Source organism: Ascaphus truei, chromosome 5 (genome assembly GCF_040206685.1).
Source record: "Ascaphus truei isolate aAscTru1 chromosome 5, aAscTru1.hap1, whole genome shotgun sequence".
NCBI classification, from domain to species: domain Eukaryota; kingdom Metazoa; phylum Chordata; class Amphibia; order Anura; family Ascaphidae; genus Ascaphus; species Ascaphus truei.
The window spans coordinates 178,017,412-178,042,922 of record NC_134487.1 but is presented as its reverse complement, the minus strand read 5'-3'; the positions used below and the strand labels follow the sequence as shown (position 1 = coordinate 178,042,922).

Here is a 25,511-nt window from a genome sequence, read left to right as displayed (position 1 = left end):
TAAGTGGCCATGAAATGCTTTGGTGACCTGGTGTCTCCCTGTCACACTCACTAGTTGATCCTTACAGTATATTTGCTTGTATCTTCATGTAATCTAATGGTTGATGTGGCATTCTCATACTGTACATGTTCTTTATAATATCAATGTACGCTTCTTTAACATTTTGTTTACTTAATGCATCCAGGACAGCTGAGGTGTTAGACAGGATTAAATGCTTTTTTGCAATCTATGAATCCTAAACCGAGTGGCAGATCAAATTAATTACTTCAGAAAGTCACTTCTTGTATGACTTGGATGTGGTCCATTGTGATATTTATCCCATAAAAATAGAAAGTAGACTTTGTAAAAAAAAAGGAAGTGGAATTACAAGTGTGTAATTAAAAAATAATAGCGGTACTGCGAGAAAAAACCCAAAGTAGTGATACACACTAATCGTCGTTTGGAGCCCTCGGCTAAGTATAATTTGGGGCCCCACCCACAGAGGTCATATTTAAATACAAATACAGTATGTTTTTATTGAACAGCATTCAAAACTTGAAATTCTGCAAATACTACTACAAACACAAACATTTTATTTATCTACAGATATATATATATATATATATATATATACTAGCTGAGAGACCCGGCGTTGCCCGGGATGTGAAGCGTGAATAAGTATGTGTAAATGTTGTATTGTAAACTTGTAATGTTATGTGAATGTTATGTAATATATATAAAAATTGTATTTGTGAAAGAAAAAGAGTAGAAAGCACATGTATATGAGGGAAATTTTGTTAAGTGTATGTTAATTGTTAAGGTTGTTAGTTATGAAAATGTAATTGTTGTAAAGGCTTGTTGAAATATGTTTATGTCCATTGTTGAGAGTAGTGTATTTGATGTAATCGTGAAGTGTGTGTTGGTGAAATTGTTTGTAATAAAAGATGAGTGCAGTGAATTGGAGGAGAGGAGCGGTGGAGCGGGTGGTGGTAATGTTTTTTTTTCTCCGGATGAGCACCATGCGGTGGAGGAGGGGGGCGGGTGGTGGTAATGGGGTATTTTTTGATCCATGCGGTGGAGGTGAGGAGCGGGGGGGGGGGTGTTAATGGGTTTTTTTTTGATCCGGATGAGCACCATGCGGTGGAGGAGAGGAGCGGGGGGTGTTGTTAATGGCGTGTTTTTTACTCCGGATGAGCAGGATGCGGTGGAGGTGAGGAGCGGGGGGGGGGAGGGGGTTAATGGCGTCTTTGTGGCTCCGGATGAGCACCATGCGGTGGAGGAGAGGAGCGGGGGGGCGAGTGGTGGTAATGGGTTTATTTTTTGATTCGGATGAGCACCATGCGGTGGAGGAGAGGAGCGGGGGGTGTTGTTAATGGCGTGTTTTTTACTCCGGATGAGCAGGATGCGGTGGAGGTGAGGAGCGGGGGGGGGGGGGGTTAATGGCGTCTTTGTGGCTCCGGATGAGCACCATGCGGTGGAGGAGAGGAGCGGGGGGGCGAGTGGTGGTAATGGGTTTATTTTTTGATCCGGATGAGCACCATGCGGTGGAGGAGAGGAGCGGGGGGTGTTGTTAATGGCGTGTATTTTACTCCGGATGAGCAGGATGCGGTGGAGGTGAGGAGCGGGGGGGGGGGAGGTTAATGGCGTCTTTGTGGCTCCGGATGAGCACCTTGCGGTGGAGGAGAGGAGCGGGGGGGCGAGTGGTGGTAATGGGTTTATTTTTTGATCCGGATGAGCACCATGCGGTGGAGGAGAGGAGCGGGGGGTGTTGTTAATGGCGTGTATTTTACTCCGGATGAGCAGGATGCGGTGGAGGTGAGGAGCGGGGGGGGGGGGGAGGTTAATGGCGTCTTTGTGGCTCCGGATGAGCACCTTGCGGTGGAGGAGAGGAGCGGGGGGTGTTGTTAATGGCGTGTATTTTACTCCGGATGAGCAGGATGCGGTGGAGGTGAGGAGCGGGGGGGGGGGGGGGGTTAATGGCGTCTTTCATGCTCCGGATGAGGACCATGCGCTGGAGGTGAGGAGCGGGGGGTATGGGTGTGGATGAACACCATGCGGTGGGCGTTGTGGAGGTGAGGAGCGGGGTGAGGACCGGGGGGGGGGGGTGGTGTTTGGGGGGGGTTAATGGTGTCCGTAGTGGAGGTGAGGAGCGGGGGGGGGGGGTTAATAATGGTGTCCGTGGTGGAGGTGAGGGGGGGGGGGGTGTTAATGGCAAGTCAGTATGCCTCCGGATGAGCACCATGCGGTGGAGGTGATGAGCGGGGGGGGGGGAGGGGTGTTTAATGGTGGTTAATGCTGAGTCGGTAGCCCTGGAGCAGAGTGTGGGGTGGGGGTGTGCGAGGGTGGTGTTTTGAAGAGGCGGTGTGTGGATGTGGGTGTATTTATAGAGAGAAGAGTATTTATAGAGAGAAGACTCTGTACCTGATTGTTAGAAGGTGGTGAGGTAGCAGGTGGTCAGGGTTGTCCCAAAAAAGTTTCAAATCTGTCAGTTGTGCAAATGTCTCAGAGCAGTTAGGGTTAGGTGCAGCGATTCCCAAAGCTCAGTGAGGGGTGGTAGAGTGTGTCAGTGGTGTAGCTCAGTGAGGGGTGTGACAGTGTGTCAGTGTTGTTGGCCTTAGACCAATGAGAGCTGTGCGGGGGCGGGCATGGTGCGGGGTGCTGGCCGCAGACCAATGACAGGTGTGCGGGGGCGGGCATGGTGCGGGGGGGCGGGCATGGCCGACCAATGACAGGTGTGCGGGGGCGGGCATGGTGCGGGGGCGGGCATGGCCTGAGGCGGAGTGACAGGCCAAAGGTGCAATGGCATTGTCCCTAGGGACACCGGACATCCAGCAGGCAGGCATGCATGCATGCAGGCAAGCAGGCAAACATACAGTGCTTTCACTAATATAGTATAAGATGCAAATATAACTGTATGCTCATCTGCATATATATATATAATGTGCCAAGTCAGAAATATTATCGTCAAATTCGATTTTATGAAGTATATCTGATTCGATTATCAACGAGGAAAGAGCGATTATTCTTGGTTGAAGCAGCAACTGCGGAGCTCAATCTTAATAAGTTTCAACTTTGAAAACTATCTTTCACCTTTGCAGTTTGTGGCTGTCGTTAATAGGGAAATGTCAATGTTAGGCAATGTTAACTCCAGTTTGTCATGCCGTAACGGTTTATTGTTCTGCGCTACTTTTAAAATATATTTCCGACAAACCAATGAAACTATCTACAGGCATACCCCACATTAACATACGCAATGGGACCGGAGCATGTATGTAAAGCGAAAATGTACTTAAAGTGAAGCACTACCTTTTTTCCACTTATCGATGCATGTACTGTACTGCAATCGTCATATACGTGCATAACTGATGTAAACAACGCATTTGTAACAGGCTCTATAGTCTCCCCGCTTGCGCACAGCTTTGGTACAGGTAGGGAGCTGGTATTGCTGTTCAGGACGTGCTGACAGGCGCATGCGTGAGCTGCCATTTGCCTATTGGGCGATATGTACTTAGTCACGAATGTACTTAAAGTGAGTGTCCTTAAAGCGGGGTATGCCTGTATTGCATAAAAAATTGTAGAAACATTATCTTTGAATAAAAGTGTTTTATAAAAAGTCAGGCTATATAAAATGAAAAGCAGTATACAGTATGTTTGTAATCACGCCCAATTTAATATAAACAAATAATGAAGTAATGTTTGCATTTAGTTCGAACTACAAATTAGAAATTACATTTGGGGCCATAGATATTTGTGGAGTCTCTGAAAGGTCGGGGGCCCTTGGAACGTTAAGGGGCCCAGTGCTACAGCCCAGTTAGTCCATGCCTTAAGATGGCACTGGTCTTTAACCCATAATAAAGCCTAAATCCACAAGAGAAATATGAATGGGAGTAAAGACATGCAAAAACATGCACGCACATTGTTTTGGGGAAACTTTGCACATAATAGTATAAAAGTATTTTTATTTTTTTGTCGCTGTCTTTTCTTACGTCATAGATCTCTTCCTACTAACAATGTTTGCCAAACGTAAGAGATGTAATGGGCAGGATTCTTACATTTTAGTGCAGGCGCAGGCTCATTTAAAATGTCAACTGTAATGCCGTTTTCAGAAGCAGGTTACACAAATTCTACAAAGTCTGAGTACGTTGAATGTTTATTTCCCAGCACTACTGAATCAGTAGTTTTCAACCTGCATAGGAACAAAAGACAGCTGGCTAATGTCAGATATTTTACTTTTCAGAACATCATCATCATCATCATCATCACTAATGACCTCCATGCTGCCAAAGACAGAGGTCATTACACTCTGCTCATATTACTCGACCTCTCTGCAGCATTTGATACTAAGGACCACCCTCTTCTCCTTCACATTCTCCATACTTATCTCCTCTTACCTCTCCCATCGTACTTTCAGTGTCCCTTTTACAAACACCTCCTCCTCTATCGATCTCTCTGTGGGGGTTCCCCAGGCCTCTGTCCTGGGACTTCTCCTCTTTTCTCTTTACACACTCTCTCTAGGTGACCTAATCACATCTCTTGGGTTCAAATATCACCTCTATACTGATGACACACATTTAATTTTCTACCCCTGACCTTACACCTGCTGTACAGACTAAAGTTTCTGAATGTCTCTCTGCTATATCATCCTGGACGGCCCTTCACCGACTTAAACTTAACATGGCAAAAACAGAGCTCCTCATACTTGCTCCCAAACCTGGCCCTTCAACATTACTGTTGGAAGTACTATCATTCACTCAGTACCCCAAGCACACTGCCTAGGGGTCACACTTGACTCCTCTCTCACATTCTCCTCTCACATTCAAAAGGTAGCAAAAAAATATTGTTTTTTCCTCCGCAATATTACCAAGTTACGCCTTTTCCTCTGTTGCTCGACTGCAAAAACTCTGACACAGACCCTCATTCTCTCCCGTCTCGACTACTGTAACCTCCTGATGTCCGGCCTTCCTGCCTCTCACCTGTCTCCCCTACAATCTATCCAAAATGCTGCTGCCAGAATCACTCTGCTCTTTCCGAAATCTGTCTCAGCGTCTCCCCTGCTGAAATTCCTCTCCTGGCTTCCTATTAAATCCTGTATCTCACATGCTCAATTCTCCTCCTCAGTTTTGAAGCTTTACACTCTTCTGCTCCTCCTTACATCTCAGCCCTAATTTCTCGCTATGCACCATCCCGACTCTTTCGTTCTGCTCAAGGATGTCTTCTCTCTACCCCTTTTGTATCTAAAGCCCTCTCCTGCCTTAAACCATTCTCACTGACTGCCCCACACCTCTGGAATGTCCTTCCCCTCAATATCCGACTAGCACCCTCTCTATACACCTTTAAGACCCACCTTAAGACACACTTGCTTAAAGAAGCATATGAGTAGCTCCATGGCTGATAATTAACACCTCATACATTAACCTTGGCCCCTTGCAGATTCACTTACCAGAACTCCCTCCAACGGCCTCTGTACGTTCTTCCTACCAACAAATTAGATTGTAAGCTCTTCAGAGCAGGGACTCCTTTTCCTAAATGTTACTTTTATGTCTGAAGCACTTCTTCCCTTTGTGTTATTTATATTATTTGTTGTTTATATGTGTGTCACGTATATTACTGCTGTGAAGCGCTATGTACATTAATGACGCTATATAAATAAAGACATACATACATACTGTACATAATTTTTTGCTACATGTTAAACTTAGTAATTCATGAAGGATCTTAAATACTGTATTGCCTGAATATAGTGCTATGTTTTCTTCCTAAAAATGCCCTTCCAAAAACTGTACTTGTATTATATGCGCAGCCTAACACCTTTTTATTTTTCATGTAGAACACCTTCAAAACTTTAGGGTCGTATTATGTACGAGGCCGTACTATATTCGGGCCAATACGGTATATTGTAATGTTAGAAAGCATATGTCAATCTATATCATCTCTATTATATAAAAATAAAAATGCAGTATTTTGAAAGAATTCTCATTACTACAGCAGTATGCTTAGGTACCTTGGATAGGTAGACTGCAGTTCTGTGGAGTAACTATACAGTTTAAAAGGATTGCACAGGTCTTGGAAGGGTTAAAATGAGTGCATTTACTCCTTAGAACTTTATGAATAACAAAAGGCCATTAATCAGCAGACCATTTGCATAGCGTCGCCAATGGCTTCTGTGGCGTCAAGTTGACGTTGTGCTATGTACCTTACTTTTCTCAAGCTGTACTTTTAACTGTTAAAAATAGTTTGCCAAATATTTTGGTGCACAGAAATCGGAACGGGACATCTCGCCGCAGTCACAATGCCGCTGCCATTTAGCCATTGCTGATCAGCCGCTGTCCGTTTCACCGCTAAGGTAAGTGATTTAGCAATAGCATTAAGCGTAATCTGTAGCGGTTTTAGGGTAAGGGGTTAAACTTTTTAGGGTAAGGTTAGGGGTTTTAGGGTAAGGGGTAATGTTAGGGTAAGGGGTAAGATTAGGGGTTTTGGGGTAAGGGGTCTGATTATGGGTTTTAGAGTAAGAAATGAAAGTTGAGATTTTTTGGGTAAGGGGTCCGATTACAGGGTTAGGATAAGGGGTTTTAGGGTCAAGATTAGCTTTGGCAGTAGGGGTTAAGTTTAGGGGCTTTTAAGGTAAAGGGTTAACAGGTTAGGGTATGGAGTTAAGGTCAGAGGCTTTAAGGGTAAGGTTACGGTGTTACCTTCGCAGCTAAATTACCGGGGGTGAACTATCACTGCGGCTGATCGGTGGCTAAATGGCAGCGGCGTAGTTTCTGCAACCAGATGCCAGCAGCAAGATGTCCTAGCCGGCACAGAAATGGGATGCGCATGACGCACTGATGTAAATGGGATGCTGTCACAAGAGGAGGTGGCTGGCCCGGTAATAAAGGGGTTACCCCACAGCCAGCCACCCCTACCATCGTGTGGGAGGTGAGGGGTTAACTATAAAAATGGTTAAATGTGTTTTTATTCCCCTTCCTCAGTGCAATATGTGTTTCCCCCTTTTGGTTGAATGTATTCCGCTGATTACATGTGTTTTTACCGTTACAGTATCTACACCAAGCACATACACTGGGATAAGGTCGGGAGGGAAAGGGTTAACTGTGTTGGTATGTTTATGGCCCTTTGTTCCCCTTCCCGCCTTTTTAGCCCCATTTGCAGCCCTGTCCCATAGGTCGCCATTTGAGCTCCATAGAAGTCTATGGAGATTGCAAGATTTTTGGCCCTATATCGAGGAAGACCAGCAGACGGCGCCCGAGAGGACGAGCAGAGCTTCCCCATTGAAATTAATGGCGTAATGCATTTCAATGGGAATACCTCGAGTCCGCTCTCCAGGAACTGAGTTGGATGCCTGCCAAACCGCAGTATCCGAGAATAGCTACAATGTCAAAGAAAGAGCTTTGATCGTAAATGGCCGTGGGAACTCTGTTACGGCCAAGTTCACCATCAATTAAAGTTGGTAACTCCGGTTCTGGGGCAGCTAGCAATAAAATTATTCTTGCCCCTAGCTTGTGGGGACCCCATCACTTGACCCCAACAGGGTCCGACAGGCAATGGCCGCGAGAAAGGGTCGTGCCCGCCACGAGGGTCGCCGCCATTGACCACAATGGCGCAGAAAAGCCGCTAGGTTAAAACGGCTAAGTGTAAAACTGTATAAACTTGAAATCCGTATCTCCGGTTCGGTGAGGGCTAGAGGACTGGGATTCGGCCACCGGGTAGTCATGCTTTGGCATGATTGCATGGCAATTTCCAGCCCTCTCAGACTAACCGAATGGAGAGTATTTCAGGTGTAAAGTTATGGTCACCGCCATTGGCCGCCATGAGGGTAAAAAGCCGCTAGGTTTTAAAACGCGAAGTGTAAAAGTGTATAAACCTGAAACCATTATCTCTGGTTTGGTAAGGGCTAGAGGACTGGGATTTGGCCACCCTGCAGTCATAGCTCCGGCATGATTGCATGGCAATTTCCAGCCCTCTCCGACCAACCGAACGGAGTATGGTTAACTGTGTAAAGTCTGGTTGCTGCCATTGACTCCAATGGCAGAGTGAAATGCACTGATTTCCCATTGACTCCAATGGCGGAGAAAACCCCATTGCTCCCTATGGGGAATTAAAGTTGAAAGTTGTAACTCCGGTTCGGTGGGTCGTACGAAGCTGAGATTTGGCCACCATGTAAAGTCACCTCTGGCATGAGAACATGGCAAATTTCAGCCAGCTCGGGCCCACTGAACGGATTATATTTAGGTATACAGATTGTGAAATATATACTGTATTTTATGCCTACTGTAAAGCCCGCGAAAGTTACTGGCCATAAGGTATGTTAATGGCCAGGGGGCGACAGTGTGTCTACAGGGAATACCCTGATCAAAGGCTTCCCCACCCTGATTAAGTATTCTATGGCGGGGAAGAGCAGGACATGGGTACTTGTATTAAGTGCCATAATTCACATCCAAGTCAGAATTTCCCTGTCCAGATCCCCAAATGGCAGACTTGGAGATGCCAGCATTTTAGAGTGGGGCTAAGGAAATGGTTGTCTGACTAGAGGTAGGCCAACCCCCTGTGGGCAGGTACTATCTTGCTTCCCACGTGAGTTGGCAAAAGGTAATTGGACCCAGGTAATTTTTCTCCAATGCCTGAGTCTCAATGTTAGGGATAGAGCCCAAATCCCATATAAGTGATTGTAAGCTCTATGCCCAGTGTCTTTCGTGTCTTCATTCTTATACGTGATGCCTGATGAACTGCTCACCTGAATCCTGGTTATTTCATTGCCCCCTTCCTAAGTAAGTGTATATATTCCGTTTGTTATTTGTCCAATATTGTGTGTCCACCTGTCTTTTAAGGAATAAAATCTCTTTATTATATCACAGTCGTATTCAATTCAACCCAGATGATTTGGTGTATATTATAACCTTGTAGGCTACCGTGACGGATGCATTAAAGAAATGGTATCTGTGCGCCTCAAAAAAGTCAAGTGCCGCAAAATCATCCGCCATGTTGAAGCTGGCGTAAACCTCTGTTAGCGCAGAATTAAGTTGCTAGACTAAATGACAGTTAAAATGAATGGAATAATAGAAATTGCACTGATATAATAGCCAATAAGTCAGGGATGTGGGGTAGCATTAGGTAGAAGGCTTTGAATACTGTTACATAGTTACAAAACATAGAGGTGGTTGAAAAAAGACTTCCGTCCATCAAGTTCAACCTATGCTAAATTTAGACAACAGATACTTTATCCTATATCTATACTTATTGATCCAGAGGAAGGCAAACAAAAAAACCCAGTCACATCATCCAATGATATCTCATAAGGGGAAAAATAAATTCCTTCCTGACTCCAAGAATTGGCAATCGTATTAATCCTTGGATCAACATCCTTCCCATGTATACTGTACTTATTTGGTATATCCCTGTATACCTTTCCTATCTAAAAAGATGTCCAACCATTGTTTTTAACAACTCTATTGTATCTGCCATCACAGTCTCCATGGGTAATGAATTCCACATTTTAACTGCCCTTACTGTAAAGAACCCTTTCCTTTGTTGCTGGTGAAATCTCCTTTCCTCCAACCTAAAGGGATGCTCCCGAGACATTTGTATTGCTCTTGGGATGAATCGTTCTTTTGAAAGTTCCTTGTACTGTCCCTGAATATATTTGTATATAGTTATCATATTCCCTCTTAGACTCCTCTTTTCTAATGTAAACAAATCTAATTTAGCTACCTCTCCTCATAAATCAGATTATCCATCCTCTCTAGTTCCATAATGTCTTTTTTATGGAGTGGTGCCCACAATTGTACTCCATATTCATGGTGTGATCTTACTAATGCTTTGTAAAGTGGCATAATTATGTTTACTTCCTTTCTGTTCAATTCCCCTTAATGCAAGATAAGATCATGTTTGCCTTTGCAGCTACTGCATGACTTTGGGCACTATTGCTAAGCCTGCTGTCTACAAGCTTAAGGAGAGATAATTTGATTTGACCAGGTGTTTGCTCTCCACAAACTGAGGCAACACTGTACTATTATCCTAATTGCATCTACTTAGAGAAGTGTCTCTCTGCCAAACTCATCTTTCTTCACATACATACAGGTGCGCCAACGAGTATTCTTCCACTTGCCTTAAACTTGCCTTGGAAAATCTGGGGCTATAACCAACAAGATCCAGGTACATGCTGGGTACATGCTGCAAACATTTCAGTGACATTTCTGCAGAGACTAATGGCCCATCGGATTAACACAGCAGGGGTCCCTGGCAGTCCCATTAAGTTTGAATGGGACTGCCAGGGACCCCAGATGTTTATCCGATGGGCCATTAGTCTGTCTGCAGAAATGTTGCAGCATGTACCCAGCATGTTTTCAGCATGTACCCAGTATGTACCTGGGTCTTGTTGGTGATTGCCCTAGATTGGTTTTAGAATACTCGTCGGCACTACAGTACATTTCACCAACACTGGCACAACTGCAGCATCATAATAACACGTCTGTGTATTTGGAGGGCTTCATTTAGAAGGAGAGCCCTTTCATAAGAGAACTGTTACGGGCATGATCACAGTACCAAGCAGGCCCTCCCTTCCCCCTTTTTCCTGGGATAGTGTCATGGCCCCACCACTTTCACCACTCATTTCCTGTGTTGGGTGGCTCTCTTCTCTCCCCACTTTTTGGTCTGTGGGGTGGTTCCATTCCTCTACCCCACAAAGGGGGGGGCATGAATGGGATACATGTGCATGGGGAGAGGCGGGGTGCTGGGTGGCTAGTACGGGATGGAAGCAGAGAAGACTAGGAGGTTATAAGGATCAGGGAAGTGATTTGGGAGCTCAGTCACATGCTCCCAGATTGGGAAAGGAAATTCCCTGCCCTCCCTTTGTGTTGGGACGTTTGAAGAAACAAAAGTAAAAGAAGAATGGATATGTGTAACGTTTGATAATAGTTATAATGTTAGTCAGAGCTGCCTGTAATGTTGGTACATTGGGTAAGATAAAACAGGGTCAGAGTAGGTGGAGTTACAATATGGGGCCTAGGATAGGCGATTCGGGCAGATGCAGCTGTGTCTGCATGGTGCTGGGTACAGGGGGTTTCCTCATCTGGGTTTGGTAATTTGGTAGGAGGCAGAGTTCATGGACTGTACCTGTCTTGTTTGATGTGGCCACGGTCATGACTGGGTAATAAATTGCGGTAAAGGTTGAAAGGTTAAAATATATTTATGGGTTAAAAAAAGCTGTGGCCGTTTTATCTCCAGCTCGGTATTGTGGGTTTATTGCACCTTGTGTGTTCATATGAGTGGGTATGATGGGGGGTTATGGGTAGGGGGGAAGAAAGCTCAAAGGTTACAAGGTCATGGTATGTGGTACACTTTGTTTTAATATTGAGGCTCATTGGGAGTCGAGCCAGATGATATACAGGGGACATGATAATCATTGTAAAGGCAGCAACCCACCATATTATTAACAATCAATAAAGATGACAGCACTATATATATTTATACAATGCCTTTTTAGTAGAGAAAAAAAGTGCTGGAATTCGAAGCCAAGAAAAAAATATTTATATCCAAACTACAAGAAAGAAATGGAGCAGAAAAAGCATTTTTCCTCTCTCTTATTATGAATAATTTCATAATCACTATCTGGCATTTCTTGCTGATCCCTAAAAAGATGCCAGAACTCAGTTATATAGTGTCATAGATGGCTGCCCAGTAAATTAGATCTGGATTTAATAAGTGGATCAGAATATGTGCATATTGGAGGCTGGGAGCTTTATAACATGTTTAGAGTTTAGTGAGACGTCCGAGTGGTTGTGTGTAAATAACACTGGCGATATTATAATTAACATGGTGCTTCTGAATATCATTAAAGGCAATACATGTATTTGTGCAGCTGCAGCCAGGACCGGCTTGGAAAATCCTGTTGACTAGTGCAAACTGTGAGTGCGGGGTACGCTTACGCTCTCTGGAGCCCTAGCTGTAGGGTGGTGTGTATGTGTGTGTGGGGCTTCTTCCCTTCCCCATAGCCCTAGCTGTGGGGGCGGTTGCTACGGTGGCACTGGAGGGAGTCCACCCAGGGCGACCTGACACAGAAGTTGGGCCTCACCGGAAGTCGGGCCCGGCTTCCATAATTGACGACTGGGTCGCTGCAACCACCCCACAAGTGGTGTCCCAAGGAAGTTTTTGGGGCCTCTGCAAGCATGGGGCCCGGTACAGTCACACCAATGGCATTGCCATCAAGATGGCCTTGTGTGCAGCTTCAGTTGCCAGACAATGTCAACCGCTGGAAACACCTCCATTTCAAAGGACCTTTTCTCTGTATTACAAACAAATACAGCACTATAGCATGGGTATTTCTAAAGGATAGATGGCATTAGGGACATAAGCAATATAGGCAATTGTTCTGGACACCCCATACTCACCTATTTACTCTAAAATACTAAATTCAGGATTAGCCCAATACAGTTTATTTGGTGCCCGACCTGGAACTCACTTTATATGGGTCTTAGGGGGCTATGCACTAAGCTCCGTGCTTTCACGCCGGCGCGATTCACTAAGGCCCTCAGCCCATTTTCTATCGTACGTGCCCAAAACTGCCTTATCATGCGTGCAATGTTTTTTTCCCTCTGCTAGCGCACTGAAACTTCCGTACGCTAGCTGATAGAAAAAATAAGCCACCTTTGACATTTGCATGGAGATTCTGCATCTCCATGCAAGGCTGTTACAGGCGATCGTACACTAAAAAAATACATTTTAATAATAGTGTACATGAGCAGGGGGTCTCTGGAGCTGAACAGCATTGGTTTGAGGTCCGAGGACCCCCTACTTCAGGAGATACAGGCCCCGTTATGGGGTGCCGGTATCCCCTGCAGAATTTCAATGTCCCAGTCACGTGACGCGGACGCTTGAAAGTGCACTAAATCCAAGATAGACGGCGTCACATGGTATTTCAGCCAATCAGAGTGTGGAATTGGTTCCCACAATCTGATTGGCTGAAATACCATGTGACGCTGACTTCGTCACGCCATCTTAAAGGCAAATGAAGCACAGCCATTCTGATTGGCTGGCATCATTCCCTTTAAGTGGCGTCATGTAAAAAAAAAATTAAAGTCGGAACATGGTTTGAACAGCCAATCAGGTGGCTGTTAACCATTTTGAGGCTAAATGTGACGTCACAAGCCCTATTTAAGGCCGTGACGCCTCATTTGGGCACAAGAAGACGACGAGACAACATCGGTTGGGATTTACCATGGGGTTTTTTGGATTGACAGATGAAGATAGAAGATAAAGAAGATCAAGAAATGGTGACAGATGAAGATAGAAGAAGGTGATTAAAGAAAGAAAAAAGAAGATTTGGGTACCTGATCCGAATCTTCATGGTGGATGGCATTGGATGCTGTTGGAGGCCTTCAAGGTACGTGAGCTTCCTGTTACCCCGGGAGTTTGAGAGCCACCGCTTCTATTGGTAAGTAATATATTGAATGTTTGTAAATGTCTCTTTTTACAGGTTTCTTCTTGGATGTGTTTTTTGATTTTTTGGGGAGGCACATTGACTGATAATATATTAATCTGTACCACTTTAGGGTAGAGATTAATACATTATTATGACAATATTTGGGGGCATTTGTGGCTTGGTATTGCTGTTGGTTTTTTTAATTTCAATTTCTTATGTGGATGTGATTGTTTATTTATTTTCCTGCTTAATGGTAATAAAATGTTTGCGCTTGGTGTTCGTTTGTAGTTAATGTTGTATTATGTTAGCTAATGCGTTTTATGGTTATTTCAGATATTGTTTGAATGTATTTCTTTGTCTTTTAATGTTTACATTCATTAATGTTGTAGTAATTCATTGGTTTGATTGGTTAGTGTTACTATTCATTTTGAGTTGGTTTAGGAATTAATTGGTTTGATTGGTTAATGGTTTAATTAATTCATTGTTGATGTTGTTACTGCTTGTATTCATTGGATTAGCTGGCTAGTGTTTTTATTTACTTTATTTAGGTATGCTAATGCAGTGTTTAATAATGGGCAAATAATCTATTATCCATATCAGGATAATAGTTATTTTGCACATTATTGTACTGTATGTGTTAAGGGGGTGTATTTAGTTAGAAATTATGTTTAGTATTTTTGTAGGCACAACATTGGTACCGCAGGCCCGCAGGTACCCCGGGACTCCGCGGGGACCAGCCGGGGACATCCGCATGACCCCCGGCCTCCCTCGGGGACCCCACGGGGTCAGCTGGGGACACCCGCCGGCCTGTTGTATGGTGTTGCGCATGCAAAAATTTTTCAAAGTCCAGCTTTTTTTGCGTCTACCTTGAGCTGATGTGTTCTGTTGAACGCACCTTTCGCGTACGCTAAGGTTGCGTTGCTTAGTGCATGCCGCTTAAGGGCAGGATTTAACGCAAACAGGGTAACAAACGAGCAAAGTTGGACTTAGAAAAATTTCCTGAAAAAAGTCAGTTTTAGAGCGCAAAGTGCCTGTTTGCGTGGCTTAGTGAATAGCGCTCGGCGGAACTTCACGTTCTAAGAGCACTTTGCGCTCTTAAAACGACTTATCACTGCTTAGTGCATAGCCCCCTTAGACTTCTAACAGTTATGGGGTAGAGAGATTTATATACTAAAGCACCCCGGGCTTTGCAAAACTAGGGCAGAAAAAAAAGCAGTGTTGATCAAAAGAATCCCATTGAAAGCAACTGGAGTTTTTCCTGTGATAAATATGGTGTTATTATTTGGCACTGGTTTTGCAGCAAGAAAACTTTAGTAAATAACCCACAGAATTCCTTGCTATGCCCTCTGCGGCAGTGAAATGGTTAACAGACTGGGCTGCCTAGAGGAATTGATGTGTCTTCTTTTAAACACTATTCGTTATAGAATAAATCAATGAATAGTATAAAGTGTAAACGACACCAGTCAAAATAGGACAGCTTTATGGTGATAAATAAAATAAAAAAGCACAGCAAAAATGCAACAATAAAAACAGATAAGACAGAATTAAGATATGTATATATAGTATAAGAGAGCAGATGGCACACATACAGATGTAGATAGGTGCTAGTCCCATAAGAAAAGGTATAATGCAAGGATCCCTACCAGGCAGACCATAGAGTCCAGAGAATCCAAGGAACACACTGCAAGGAAGAGGCAGCACACTTAGTAATAATGAAAAATTGTATTGAACAGCAGGCACAATCACCGACGAACGAAACGATTTTTTCCCCCCTCTCTCTACACTGTTTTAGCCATTGAATCCTTTGTATATCAGTATTGCTGACCTGAAGAAGAGAGGAGAACTCTCGAAAGCTTGTCCTATGACACAAATTGTTAGTCCAATAAAAAAGGTATCATCTAATACTGAAGAACTCATTTATTCTGCACTATCGCAACTGGACTAACACGACTATTTTCTGCTTTATATATATATATATATATTGGAACAAGAAGTTAAAAACAGTGTTGGGTGGTGAAAATGCTAATTATAAATGCAGTATTTTCATGCAAAGTATACAGCTTCTGACAGATTCATAGGTAGATAAATTGTAGGTTTACCATTTATGGACAGACATGGAAGGAGCTTGGTGAAATGATACACATTGCAGGGCCTATGTACTAAGATCATATCTACATTTTTATTATGCGTCCACATTTTAATGCTACACAAGTAGTACAAACCTTCATATAAAGTGCATAAGAAGGTCGTTATGTGACTTCATACATATAACGTATCGTTTAATGTTTGAAATTATTTATGATGCGTTGCGTCATGTTAAATACTTGACTGATACAATTTAAATACCCACTTAGTAAATATAAATGATTAGTGTAATATTATTTATAATATCCATACTGTGTCAGATACATTTTTGGTTCCTTTTCAGCTTTTTCTTTTGCCTGTTCTAAAACACGAACCTCAATCCTCCCATGATTATTTAGCAAGGTATATTGAAGATGCAGGAAAGTGGAAGCATTCGGACATATAACAGGTTTTGTTCTATTTGTATTATTTTTAAATACAGTTGATTAAACCATACACAGGAAGGGCAGACACAAAGTAGCTACGGTATAAATGTCATCCATCTGGTAAATGCTAATTTTATCACACGAAAAGTGAGAAAAAAAATTCCACTCAAGGAAAGAAGTGCTTGGAAGCACACCATAAATATGTAACCCCCCACCTCCCTCTGTGGGTTTACTGGAGTAATACAAGGGGTTAATGGTGAGCACTAGATGCTAAACTCCCCCTCGTGGTGGCAGAGGTACTGTGTCAAGGGAGGTACAAAAATGGAGAGAGAGTTCCAAAAGTTAGGTTCCAGGATGGCAGGAGGAGAGGAGAAGAGCCTTGTGAAGTAGAAAGAGGGGATATGTTCCCACAATTATAGCATGATCAGACCCCCCTTGTATTGTGTTTCAGTTAGGGACAGTGGCCTATCTATTACGATCCAATAGTAAGGTCATAAGAGAAGAGCATGTCCCAGAGAGGGAATGCAGACATGCCACGGTGGGCAAAGCAGAGAAGGCCCCAGGATGTCAGGGGATTAGCCCTACATACAGATCCCTATCTAGAGTATTCATTACCCCTGAGTAAGTGAGAGTTCAACAGCAGGGCTGGAGAGTAATAGTAACCTACAAAGAATAGGCCAGGATCTCAGTAGGGGCCCCCAGTAAAAGGGACCATAAAGATGTTGCTAAAAAGGGGGACCCGGACCACAAGATAAAGTCAGTTCAGTAACAAGTGAATGCACATTTCATGAGTGTTAAGATTGGGCACCCAGGGAACACCTGTACCAAGAGTGATAGCGGTATGGATGAAATAAGATACAACTAAGGCAATCTGAGTGTGTATGCAAATGAAGTGTTCCCATGCCTGGGAACAAACCATAAGCTTTCTGGCTCCCATCTGTATCATCACCCAACTGACCACCAGCACCCTGAGACAAGGTAAATCAAGGTTGTTGTGAATGAAGAAGAGAGAAAAATGGAGCACTACGTCCAGTGCTGGCAAAGCCAGAAAAAACTACAAGGATGCGTTCCCACAATAAAGAATATAGCTATTTTAATGGATCAAAAACAAAAAACACACCAACGCGTTTTGGACTATAAATAGCCCTTTATCAAGGTGAATAACTACTTACCCTCTGGAGTGTAATTTATATGGGATCGAGATGCAGCAGCGCCAATCGCCAACACTTCCGTGTACGTCACGTGGCGCGGACGTCTGACGTCATCACGCACGGATGCGCCACACATACGTGCTTGAGTCACGTCAGACGTTCGCGCCACGTGACGTACACAGAAGTGTTGGCGATTGGCGCTGCTGCTGGACGTAGTGTTCCGTTTTTCTCTCTTCTTCGTTCATCATGTTCATCTACAGGCGGAGGCACACTTAACCCCTGGATCGCTGGATACATTTGGACTTACTGTTTATCGTGGACATTCATCCCATGTGAGTTTATTCCAGTTGACCTATACATGTTTGGGACATTGTTCATATTGTTGTGTTCCATAGAATTAGATGTTTATCAACACTGGTCACCGGCAGGTGTCTACTATAATTATATCCTTACTACTGTGCTGCGTGGGATTATAGTTAACCAGTTATACATCTATTGGAACTATCTGCTTTATCTATTGATTGGGTTAATTCCTTCTATAAGAAGTTTATCACTTTTTATTAGTATTGCTTTTTCTATTGAGCACCATACAACATTTTTTCAAGGTTGTTGTGGGCATACACCATACACTGATGTAAACTCCCCAGGAGCCGGGCAGGGTGGTAATACATATAATAAAATGTAACATTTAATCCTAAAATTAAAACCTATATCTCTCTGGCAAATAATTAAAAGCAGTCTTTAGAAAGAGGAAGAAGCGCAGAGGAGTAGCACCATGGGGTTATACTCCTGACTAGAATATGCAGCAATGAACTGTATACCCAAATGCAGCATGGTGAATTTAAGGCTAACATTTGTACTATTTTTTTATTATTTTTAAATACAGTTGATGCATTACACTATGCACAGGATTGGTAGCCACACAGTAGCTAGAGTATACAGTAAATGTCTTCCATCTGGTAAATATACTGTACAATGTTGTAACAAATAAATACAGTATACAGGCAGATGGCCCCTTGTTTTCCATCTTGAGCCCATATTTTTATCTGAAAACTCTACAACCCTAAATTCTGTTGAGGTGATTGTCTAGTAGGATGATATCTTTAGAGGATGATCCTAATAAGAAGTATGGGGGCACCTAGGGTATGTAACGGATCCTGACTTTTGAGTGAGGGACTCCACGGTTTAATAGGGGTGACCACATTGAAGTCTATGGGATAGCTAAAGATGGTGATCCTATTGATGTCTTAATGGGCAAATGAAATGTGTAAGAGAGAGGCATACCAATGTCTAAATTAATAGAAACTAATGTATGTAAGAGGGTGTATGTAACTTTTGGTAGGGTGACCCTACTGATGTCTTTGGATGCACCTGATACGCATACAATAGTAAGTGGGAAAATGAGTGTGAGAGGCTCACAACACAGATACAGGCATACCCCGGTTTAAGGACACTCACTTTAAGTACACTCGCGAGTAAGTACATCTCACTCAATAGACAAACGGCAGTTCACGCATGCGCCTGTCAGCACTTCCTGAACAGCAATACCAGCTCCCTACCTGTACCAAAGCTGTGCGCAAGCGAGGAGACTATAGAGCCTATTACACGTGTGTTATTTACATCAGTTATGCACGTATATGACGATTGCAGCACAGAACATGCATCGATAAGTGGGAAAAAGGTAGGGCTTCACTTTAAGTACATTTTCACTTTACATACATGCTCCGGTCCCATTGCGTACGTTAATGCGGGGTATGCCTGTACTTAAAGTGTAGAGACAGGCTAAAGTAGTGTGCATTGCAGGTCCTTCCTAATAGAGCAAAAATGCACACTCCTCCGGACAGCAGTAAGAGAAGCTCTTCATCACGGTTATAATGATGTGTTACTATTCCAGGGTTATGGGCTTTGCATGCAATTCCCTTTGATCGTTTTGACCATGCGGCGGTTATCATAAAGGGAATTAATTCGTAATGGAATGCAAATGGTTTCGGTAAACTTATTATTTCTTTCATCCAATTAAACATTTACAAATAAAACGCGCGTCCTGGTGGTGAGCTAATTACTTTGTAAATAAATCTCTGCTGAACGAGTCCTTAACCGCTTTCACTGCCAGGGGCCGTCCTGTAATGTGTTGTTAGTCTCACTGGCAGCTAAGGGGTTAACAATGACAGTGCCATTATATAGTGTTGTTTAGTGGTAGGAACATTGACTTCGAAGTGAGTGTTCACAGTTTGAAACCCCACAGTCAACTCTTCACCATACTGTACAGTGGGGCGTCTGTCTGTTTTCCCATCTCTAGTTTTTTCTCTGCTCACTGAATTTTTCAAACTGTGTTTTATTCCTAAAAATGGAGTCTCGAACCAAAGTCAACGGGGCTGCCAAGCCCCTCCCACTTTGTGACATCACTGGACTTCAACGAGACCTATCAGAGAAGCTCAGGATAAAACATTTTATTCTGATTCATTCGCTATAAAGTGCGCATGGGAAAACAACAACTCTGTGCTACGTGATGCGGTGAAGTGAGCAAAAATAAACAACCAAGGTTGCTATATGGACACCCTGCTGATTCAAAACGCTAGGAAAACACAATAAATAATGGTTAATCTGCTTTAACCCAGGAGTGGCAGATGGGCTGCGGCACGAGGAGTGGTCACGGGACTTTGGCGTTATGGAAGATGCGAATGGAAGAGGAGGAATCTTTCTCTTCCATTCCTCTGATGACTAGATCACATTTATCACTCAACAAGAGCTGAAAACGAGCTTCAAAACAATTATGTAGCCACTATGTCATTGTGGGGCGCTGGGAGTGCCAGACCCCATGAGGTGGTGGTTCTTTTATGGGACAATCAAAGGGTAAAAGCAGGGGTGGGAAACTCCAGTCTTTGAGCCACCTGTGCTGAAGCAGGGATAACCCTGAAAACCTGACCTGTTGGTGGCCCTAACTGGAGTTGCCCACGCCTGGGTTAAATGGCAACACATGGAGCTCACATTCAAGATTGGTCATTTCTTAGGGGGGTGTCGGTGGGTGACTGCATGATTAAACTACTGTGTGGATTAGTGCATTAAATTAATTTGTCTTCCTTTTCAGGCCCGTTCGTGTGTAAGATGGTCCCCTTTATTCAGACCACGGCGGTCGTCGCCAGCACTCTGACCATGACCTGCATTGCAGTGGAGAGGTACCAAGGCATAGTTCATCCACTCAAAATGAAGAGGCAGTATACCAACAGGAGAGCCTATAAAATGCTGGGTAATGCATGCTTATTACAGAAATTACTACCGGGTCACCCAACTTTAACTGCACCTTTTAAACCGTTAACCCTTTCTTCTGCCAGAAGAGACCGCAGTGCTTTGCAATGCATCAGAGGCTTCAAAGTGTTAAAGGGTTTGTTATTAATGGAGAGAAGCCCTATCACTTTCTCTACTAAAACAGACGCAAATTGTGGTCACGGAGATGACAATGATAGTCTTTAAAAGGACCAGCCCCACGTGATGAGGAAAAGAGAGAACTGGCGCAGAGTGGGTCACCAAAATGTAGAATAAAAATCCTTTATTGGTCCATATAAAAAACGGAGGTAGACACCCTCCTACGCGTTTTGTGTATCAAATATACACTATTACTCCTTGATAAAGTGTATATTTGATACACGAAACGCGTAAGAGGGTGTCTACCTCCGTTTTTTATATGGACCAATAAAGGATTATTTTTATTCTACCTTTTGGTGAGCCACTCCTTTGGCTGTGCGCCAGTTCTCTCTCTTCCTCATCATACCAGCAACTATACTTGGCTGCACGCTAACCAGGACATTTGGATTGGGGCATATATGTGTGTATCATTGACTTTATTTATGCATTGTTGTATGCTGTGAGTCCAGGGACCATCCCAATAAGGATTTGACAGGGGTCATCACCACCAGCCTTATCTTCAGGGATCATTTGGCCCTTCAGGGGACTTTACACCATTATATACCTCACTAGCCCCAATCCCAACATCTTCCTGAATCATTTCACAATTTGATTGACACGGATCCAGCGCTGGAGCGCATTAATCACTAACCACTCCTCCAGCCCCACGTGAGCCTGAAACAAAAGTTGTTTTAAACATGTGATTGGCTTCATTAGGAATATTCAGCACAGGTGGTTCAGTCAAAATGACTGAGCCACTTTTTGAGCCACCTGTGCTGAAGCAGGGATATCCCTAATACCTGGCCTGTTGGGGGCTCTTGAGACGCGGATTTGGGGACCACTGGGCTATCGTTATTTGCTTCCTCTGTAAAAATGTATATTTTGCCAACACTGCAATCTGAACTTCGCCTTTATCTGGGATTCAATGACTTGACCTGGGTAGCAAGATAACATATCTGCCTCGCTGTTCTGCACAAACACCGCTTCGCTAAAAGGTTTACCAAGTTTAATATGTGCCACTCATACATTATACATAGATACTGTGATCTGCCAAAGCACATTGGCCCATATTTATTAAGCTTGAGCATTGCTGTTCCATTAGACACCTTCTAGTGCTGGAAGAGTCCACTTCAATGGGCTGTAAGGTGCCCTATAGCAGGGGTGCGCAAACGTCATGAGCTGCACCCCGCTGCGAGGCAGCCGCAGCATTCGCGCTCCCCCTCTCCAAGGACCTGGCGTCAAATGACACCGCGGGTCATGTGATGTCACGTGACCCCGTCGCGTCATTTGACACACGTTGCCATGGCGACGTGCCACGTCCCATGACCCCGCTGAAGAGCCAGCAGAGAGCAGGTAAGGGAGTTACAGAGGCCTCACCTGGCATTTAATTTAAATGCCTTGGGGAAGAGCGCGAGGCCTCTGTAACTGCCGCGCCCTCCCCCCCCCCCCCCAGTTTGCGCACCCCTGCCTTATAGTATGGGTCATTTTGCCTGCTAAAACATGAGCAATGTCAGGTCAGGTCAAGTGGTACCTTCTTCTTTATCCTGTCTTCGTGAAGTACTTGCATTACTAAATTGTTATCCAACCAGAACTACAGTATAAAGGTTACACACTTGTGGGCATATTTATTTATAAAATGTTTTAGCAGGAAGTAATACATTGAGAGTTACCTCTCGTTTTCAAGTATGTCCTGGGCATAGAGTTATGATAACAAATACATTGTTACAAATAGTACATGGTTACATTAAATGAACAGGATTATACATTACATATAAAGACATTGCATGAACAGTTAAAGATGTATGTTAAAGCAGCAGCCCAAGCTAGCGTTTTATTTTTTATTTCCCCCCTTTAATATGTGCATCAATACAATCCGCACAATGATAAGTAATTAGCTAAATTGCCGATTGACCCGTTCTCCTGTGGTTGATCAGCAAAGATTCGACTCGGGGGTTCACTAAATGGCTACAGAGGAGTATTCTGCAGCCAGTGGAATGCATTTGCATATTATTATGACAAAGTTTTGTGGGGAAGATCATGTGACCAGGCAGTCACTAGATACAATTGAGAGGGCTAGAGAGAGGGCAGGCTCAAAAAGGGGTGTGCCAGAGCCCGTTTCAAAAGAGGAAGGGGATGTGATTTTGTAAATGGTTTCTATAGAAATAAAAAAGGCTTGTTACATTATAATACATTTAAAATGTAATTCAAAGATGTTTTTTTAGATGCTACTAGTATTTGTTCATAGTACAGAACTGATTAAAAAAAAAAAACACATGTAGGATATTGCTTGGTCTGCAGCTTTAATGGGATATGGACCAGTTACAGACCAGATTAAAGTGTGAGACGCTTTCGTTTTGAAAGAACTTAGACTGGTGGCAGCTTTGAGAGTCTCAGATAGATTGTTCCAGTTGTGGGGTGCACAGTAAGTGAAGGAGGAGCGGACGGATTCTTTGTTGAACCTTGGGACTGTGAATAGTCTTTTGGTGTCAGATCTCAGTTGATAGGTGGTACGAGTGAGGAGCTTATTCAGATAGGCTATGTGACAGAGTCACTAACTCAGTAGGCTGGAATAGTGAATGGAGAGACGCTGCAGCCAGTTCACAGAGTGTTAATCTCCTCAGACAGAAAGAAGCACACCTGCAGCCTAATTAAACAGGGGCTGAACTATCAGTGAAACAAGTGCTTTAAAAAGCAGGAAGTTGCTCACTCAAGGTGAGCTTGTTTTTCCACAGGAAGGTGGAGAGAACTCTCCCGGCTGGGAAGCCGTTGCTGTTGCTCTGGTTCCCAGTCCTGCGAGGAGCTAGGCTGCTGGGACCAGCTGGGACCCCAACCCAGGATAAAGATCAAGATTGCTGCGAGGCTGGACACAGCCTGCTCCCTGGAACCGTGTTCCTGTTTGCTGTTGGAGCTGCAAAACAGATAAGACTTTATTCTTATTATGCTTATTGGTTATCGTTTGTGTAGCATGTTTTGGGCATGACCAGATTAGCTGGCTGTCCTGTTAGTAAGGGCTCAAGAAGTGAGTTAGTGTCCCTAACGGGACTAGGCTTTAATTTGCAAGAAAGTAGTTTCTTAAAGGGACAGTGCACCCGTGCTTATTTTGGTTGTGGCTAATAAACCACTAGTGTTTAAAGTTTCCCATCGTGTCAAGCATCTTACTGACCCCGCCGCGAGGCCACAGGTGGTGTCAGAAGTGGGATGTTACGTCTCTGTGGGTCAGTAGATAAAGATGTGTTGAGACACTGAACTCAAGCGGGAAAAAAAATGATTTTTTGCTGAAGCATGGAAGTTACAGCTAGCAAGCGCTGAGTGTAAATTTTGCCCCGTTGGGTCTGAAAGGATTGCTGTGTAAAGCTAATGCCTTTTGCTGAAGTGAGTGAATTTGCAGCTAGCAAGTGCTGTGAGCAAAGTTTGCCCTGTCTGGTAAAAAAGAAAGTGAAAATGAATTTTGGCAAAGATGTTGCCCTAAGAAGAACCCAGAAGGTTCAAAGATTGTAAAGCCCATACAAGTTACGTGTGTTGTGCAAAGTCTGCCTCGTCGGGTGTGAAGAAAACAAAAAAAACCCGGGGTTTTAAAATGGCCGCCGTCATTTGTCAGTTTTGCAATGTACATAACCATACAAAACAGTGTCCCTTCAGGCCATACGATGATGATGATGATGATGATGATGACGACTCGTATGTGGCCCCTGGAGGAGAGCCGTACCCACAGATGAATTTAGTATGCTGGGCCTGTCATAAAGTAGGTCACATGGAAGATGTGTGCCCCAAAATTTTCAAAGACAAACAGCTGCAAAAGCAAGCAACGCCCTATGAGTGCAAGCAAGATGTGGAAGCTGATACCAGTGAGCGTGTGCCCAGTACCACTGATATCTCTGGAGCTAATAAAGCAAAAAGAAAGAAGAAAAAGAAAACTGTTCCTCAAATCACAGGGGAAGTGACCAAGCCACTTGAACCTGCGCTGTCAGGACATGCGTCAGAAAGGCGCCGAGATGTGCTGCAGACCGGAGTGACCGGCAGAATTGTCACAAGAACGGTGGCAAAGGAAAAGGAGGAGCAAAGGGAAGCTGAATCCTTGATCCAGGGAAAAGAGGCCTTAATTTCTGCACTCCAAACTGCCCAGCGTGATTATGATGTCTTGCAGGAACAATTGAATAGGGAGCGAGAAGCTAATGCCGAGGTACAGAGGTGTATATTCCCAGCTATACAAGAGTATGCGGCTTTAAAGAAAACAGAGCATCTCTTACGGAGTGAGTTGGAGGAGTTGACGACAAGTTTGGATAAGGCCAACACCGCAATTGCTAACATGGAATCAGAGAGAACAAGTCCTGACTGGAGACTATGCTATCAGATGTCCCAGAGAGATGTGCAAAACTTCATCAAAGACTTAGAAGTTTCTCACCAAGAAGCTAGCACGCTCAAAACAGAGCTGGAGCTCTCACGCCAGGAGGGCCACAGTCTAAACACAGAGCTGGGTATGTTGAAGGAAACCCATGAGAATGCCCTGAGGGATTTAGAGACTGTAAGGAAGAAGAATGTAAGTCTGACGCAGAAAAATTCAGACTTGACTGATCAAATCAGTAAAGGTGATAAGAAGCTCCACCAAGCAGGAAAAGTGGAGAAGCAATTGATCCAGGAAAAGCGGTCCTAAGGGATATAGAGACTGTGAAAATGGAGAATATAAACCTGAAGGAAGAGGTTTTAAACCTGACTGGTCAGGTCAGTGATGGGACTGAGAAGCTTCACCAAGCGCAGAAAGTGAAGACGCAATTGGCGCAAGAAAAAAATGAAGTACAGGCTGCTCTGCAGAATGCAGAGAAAATGCTGGAAAAAGAATGCCTCGCCCTGGAGCAGCTGAAGATCACGTTGAGCGCCACAAGAGCATCGCTGGAGGCGGAGCTTAGAAGCCAGGTGACTCTGTGTGAGAGGGAACATGAGAAGGTCCAAAGACTGGAGCAAGAGCTGGAGAAGCAGAGAGGCAACTCCATCTCCATGAGTCAGTATGCCAAGGAGAAAGATGCCTAGAAGACAGAAGCAACAGCGATACTGGCGACA

General features: G+C 43.9%; 1 protein-coding gene across 1 annotated transcript in view; it reads left to right on the top strand.

The window, feature by feature from the left end:
- The window catches only part of LOC142494504 (pyroglutamylated RF-amide peptide receptor-like), a 164,062-nt gene that overhangs the window by 122,569 nt on the left and 15,982 nt on the right, over positions 1-25,511 (top strand). The window contains exon 2 of the mRNA XM_075598990.1: positions 20,143-20,301. Within this exon, the coding sequence (XP_075455105.1) occupies positions 20,143-20,301 (159 nt within the window). The remainder of the gene's footprint in view (positions 1-20,142; positions 20,302-25,511) is intronic.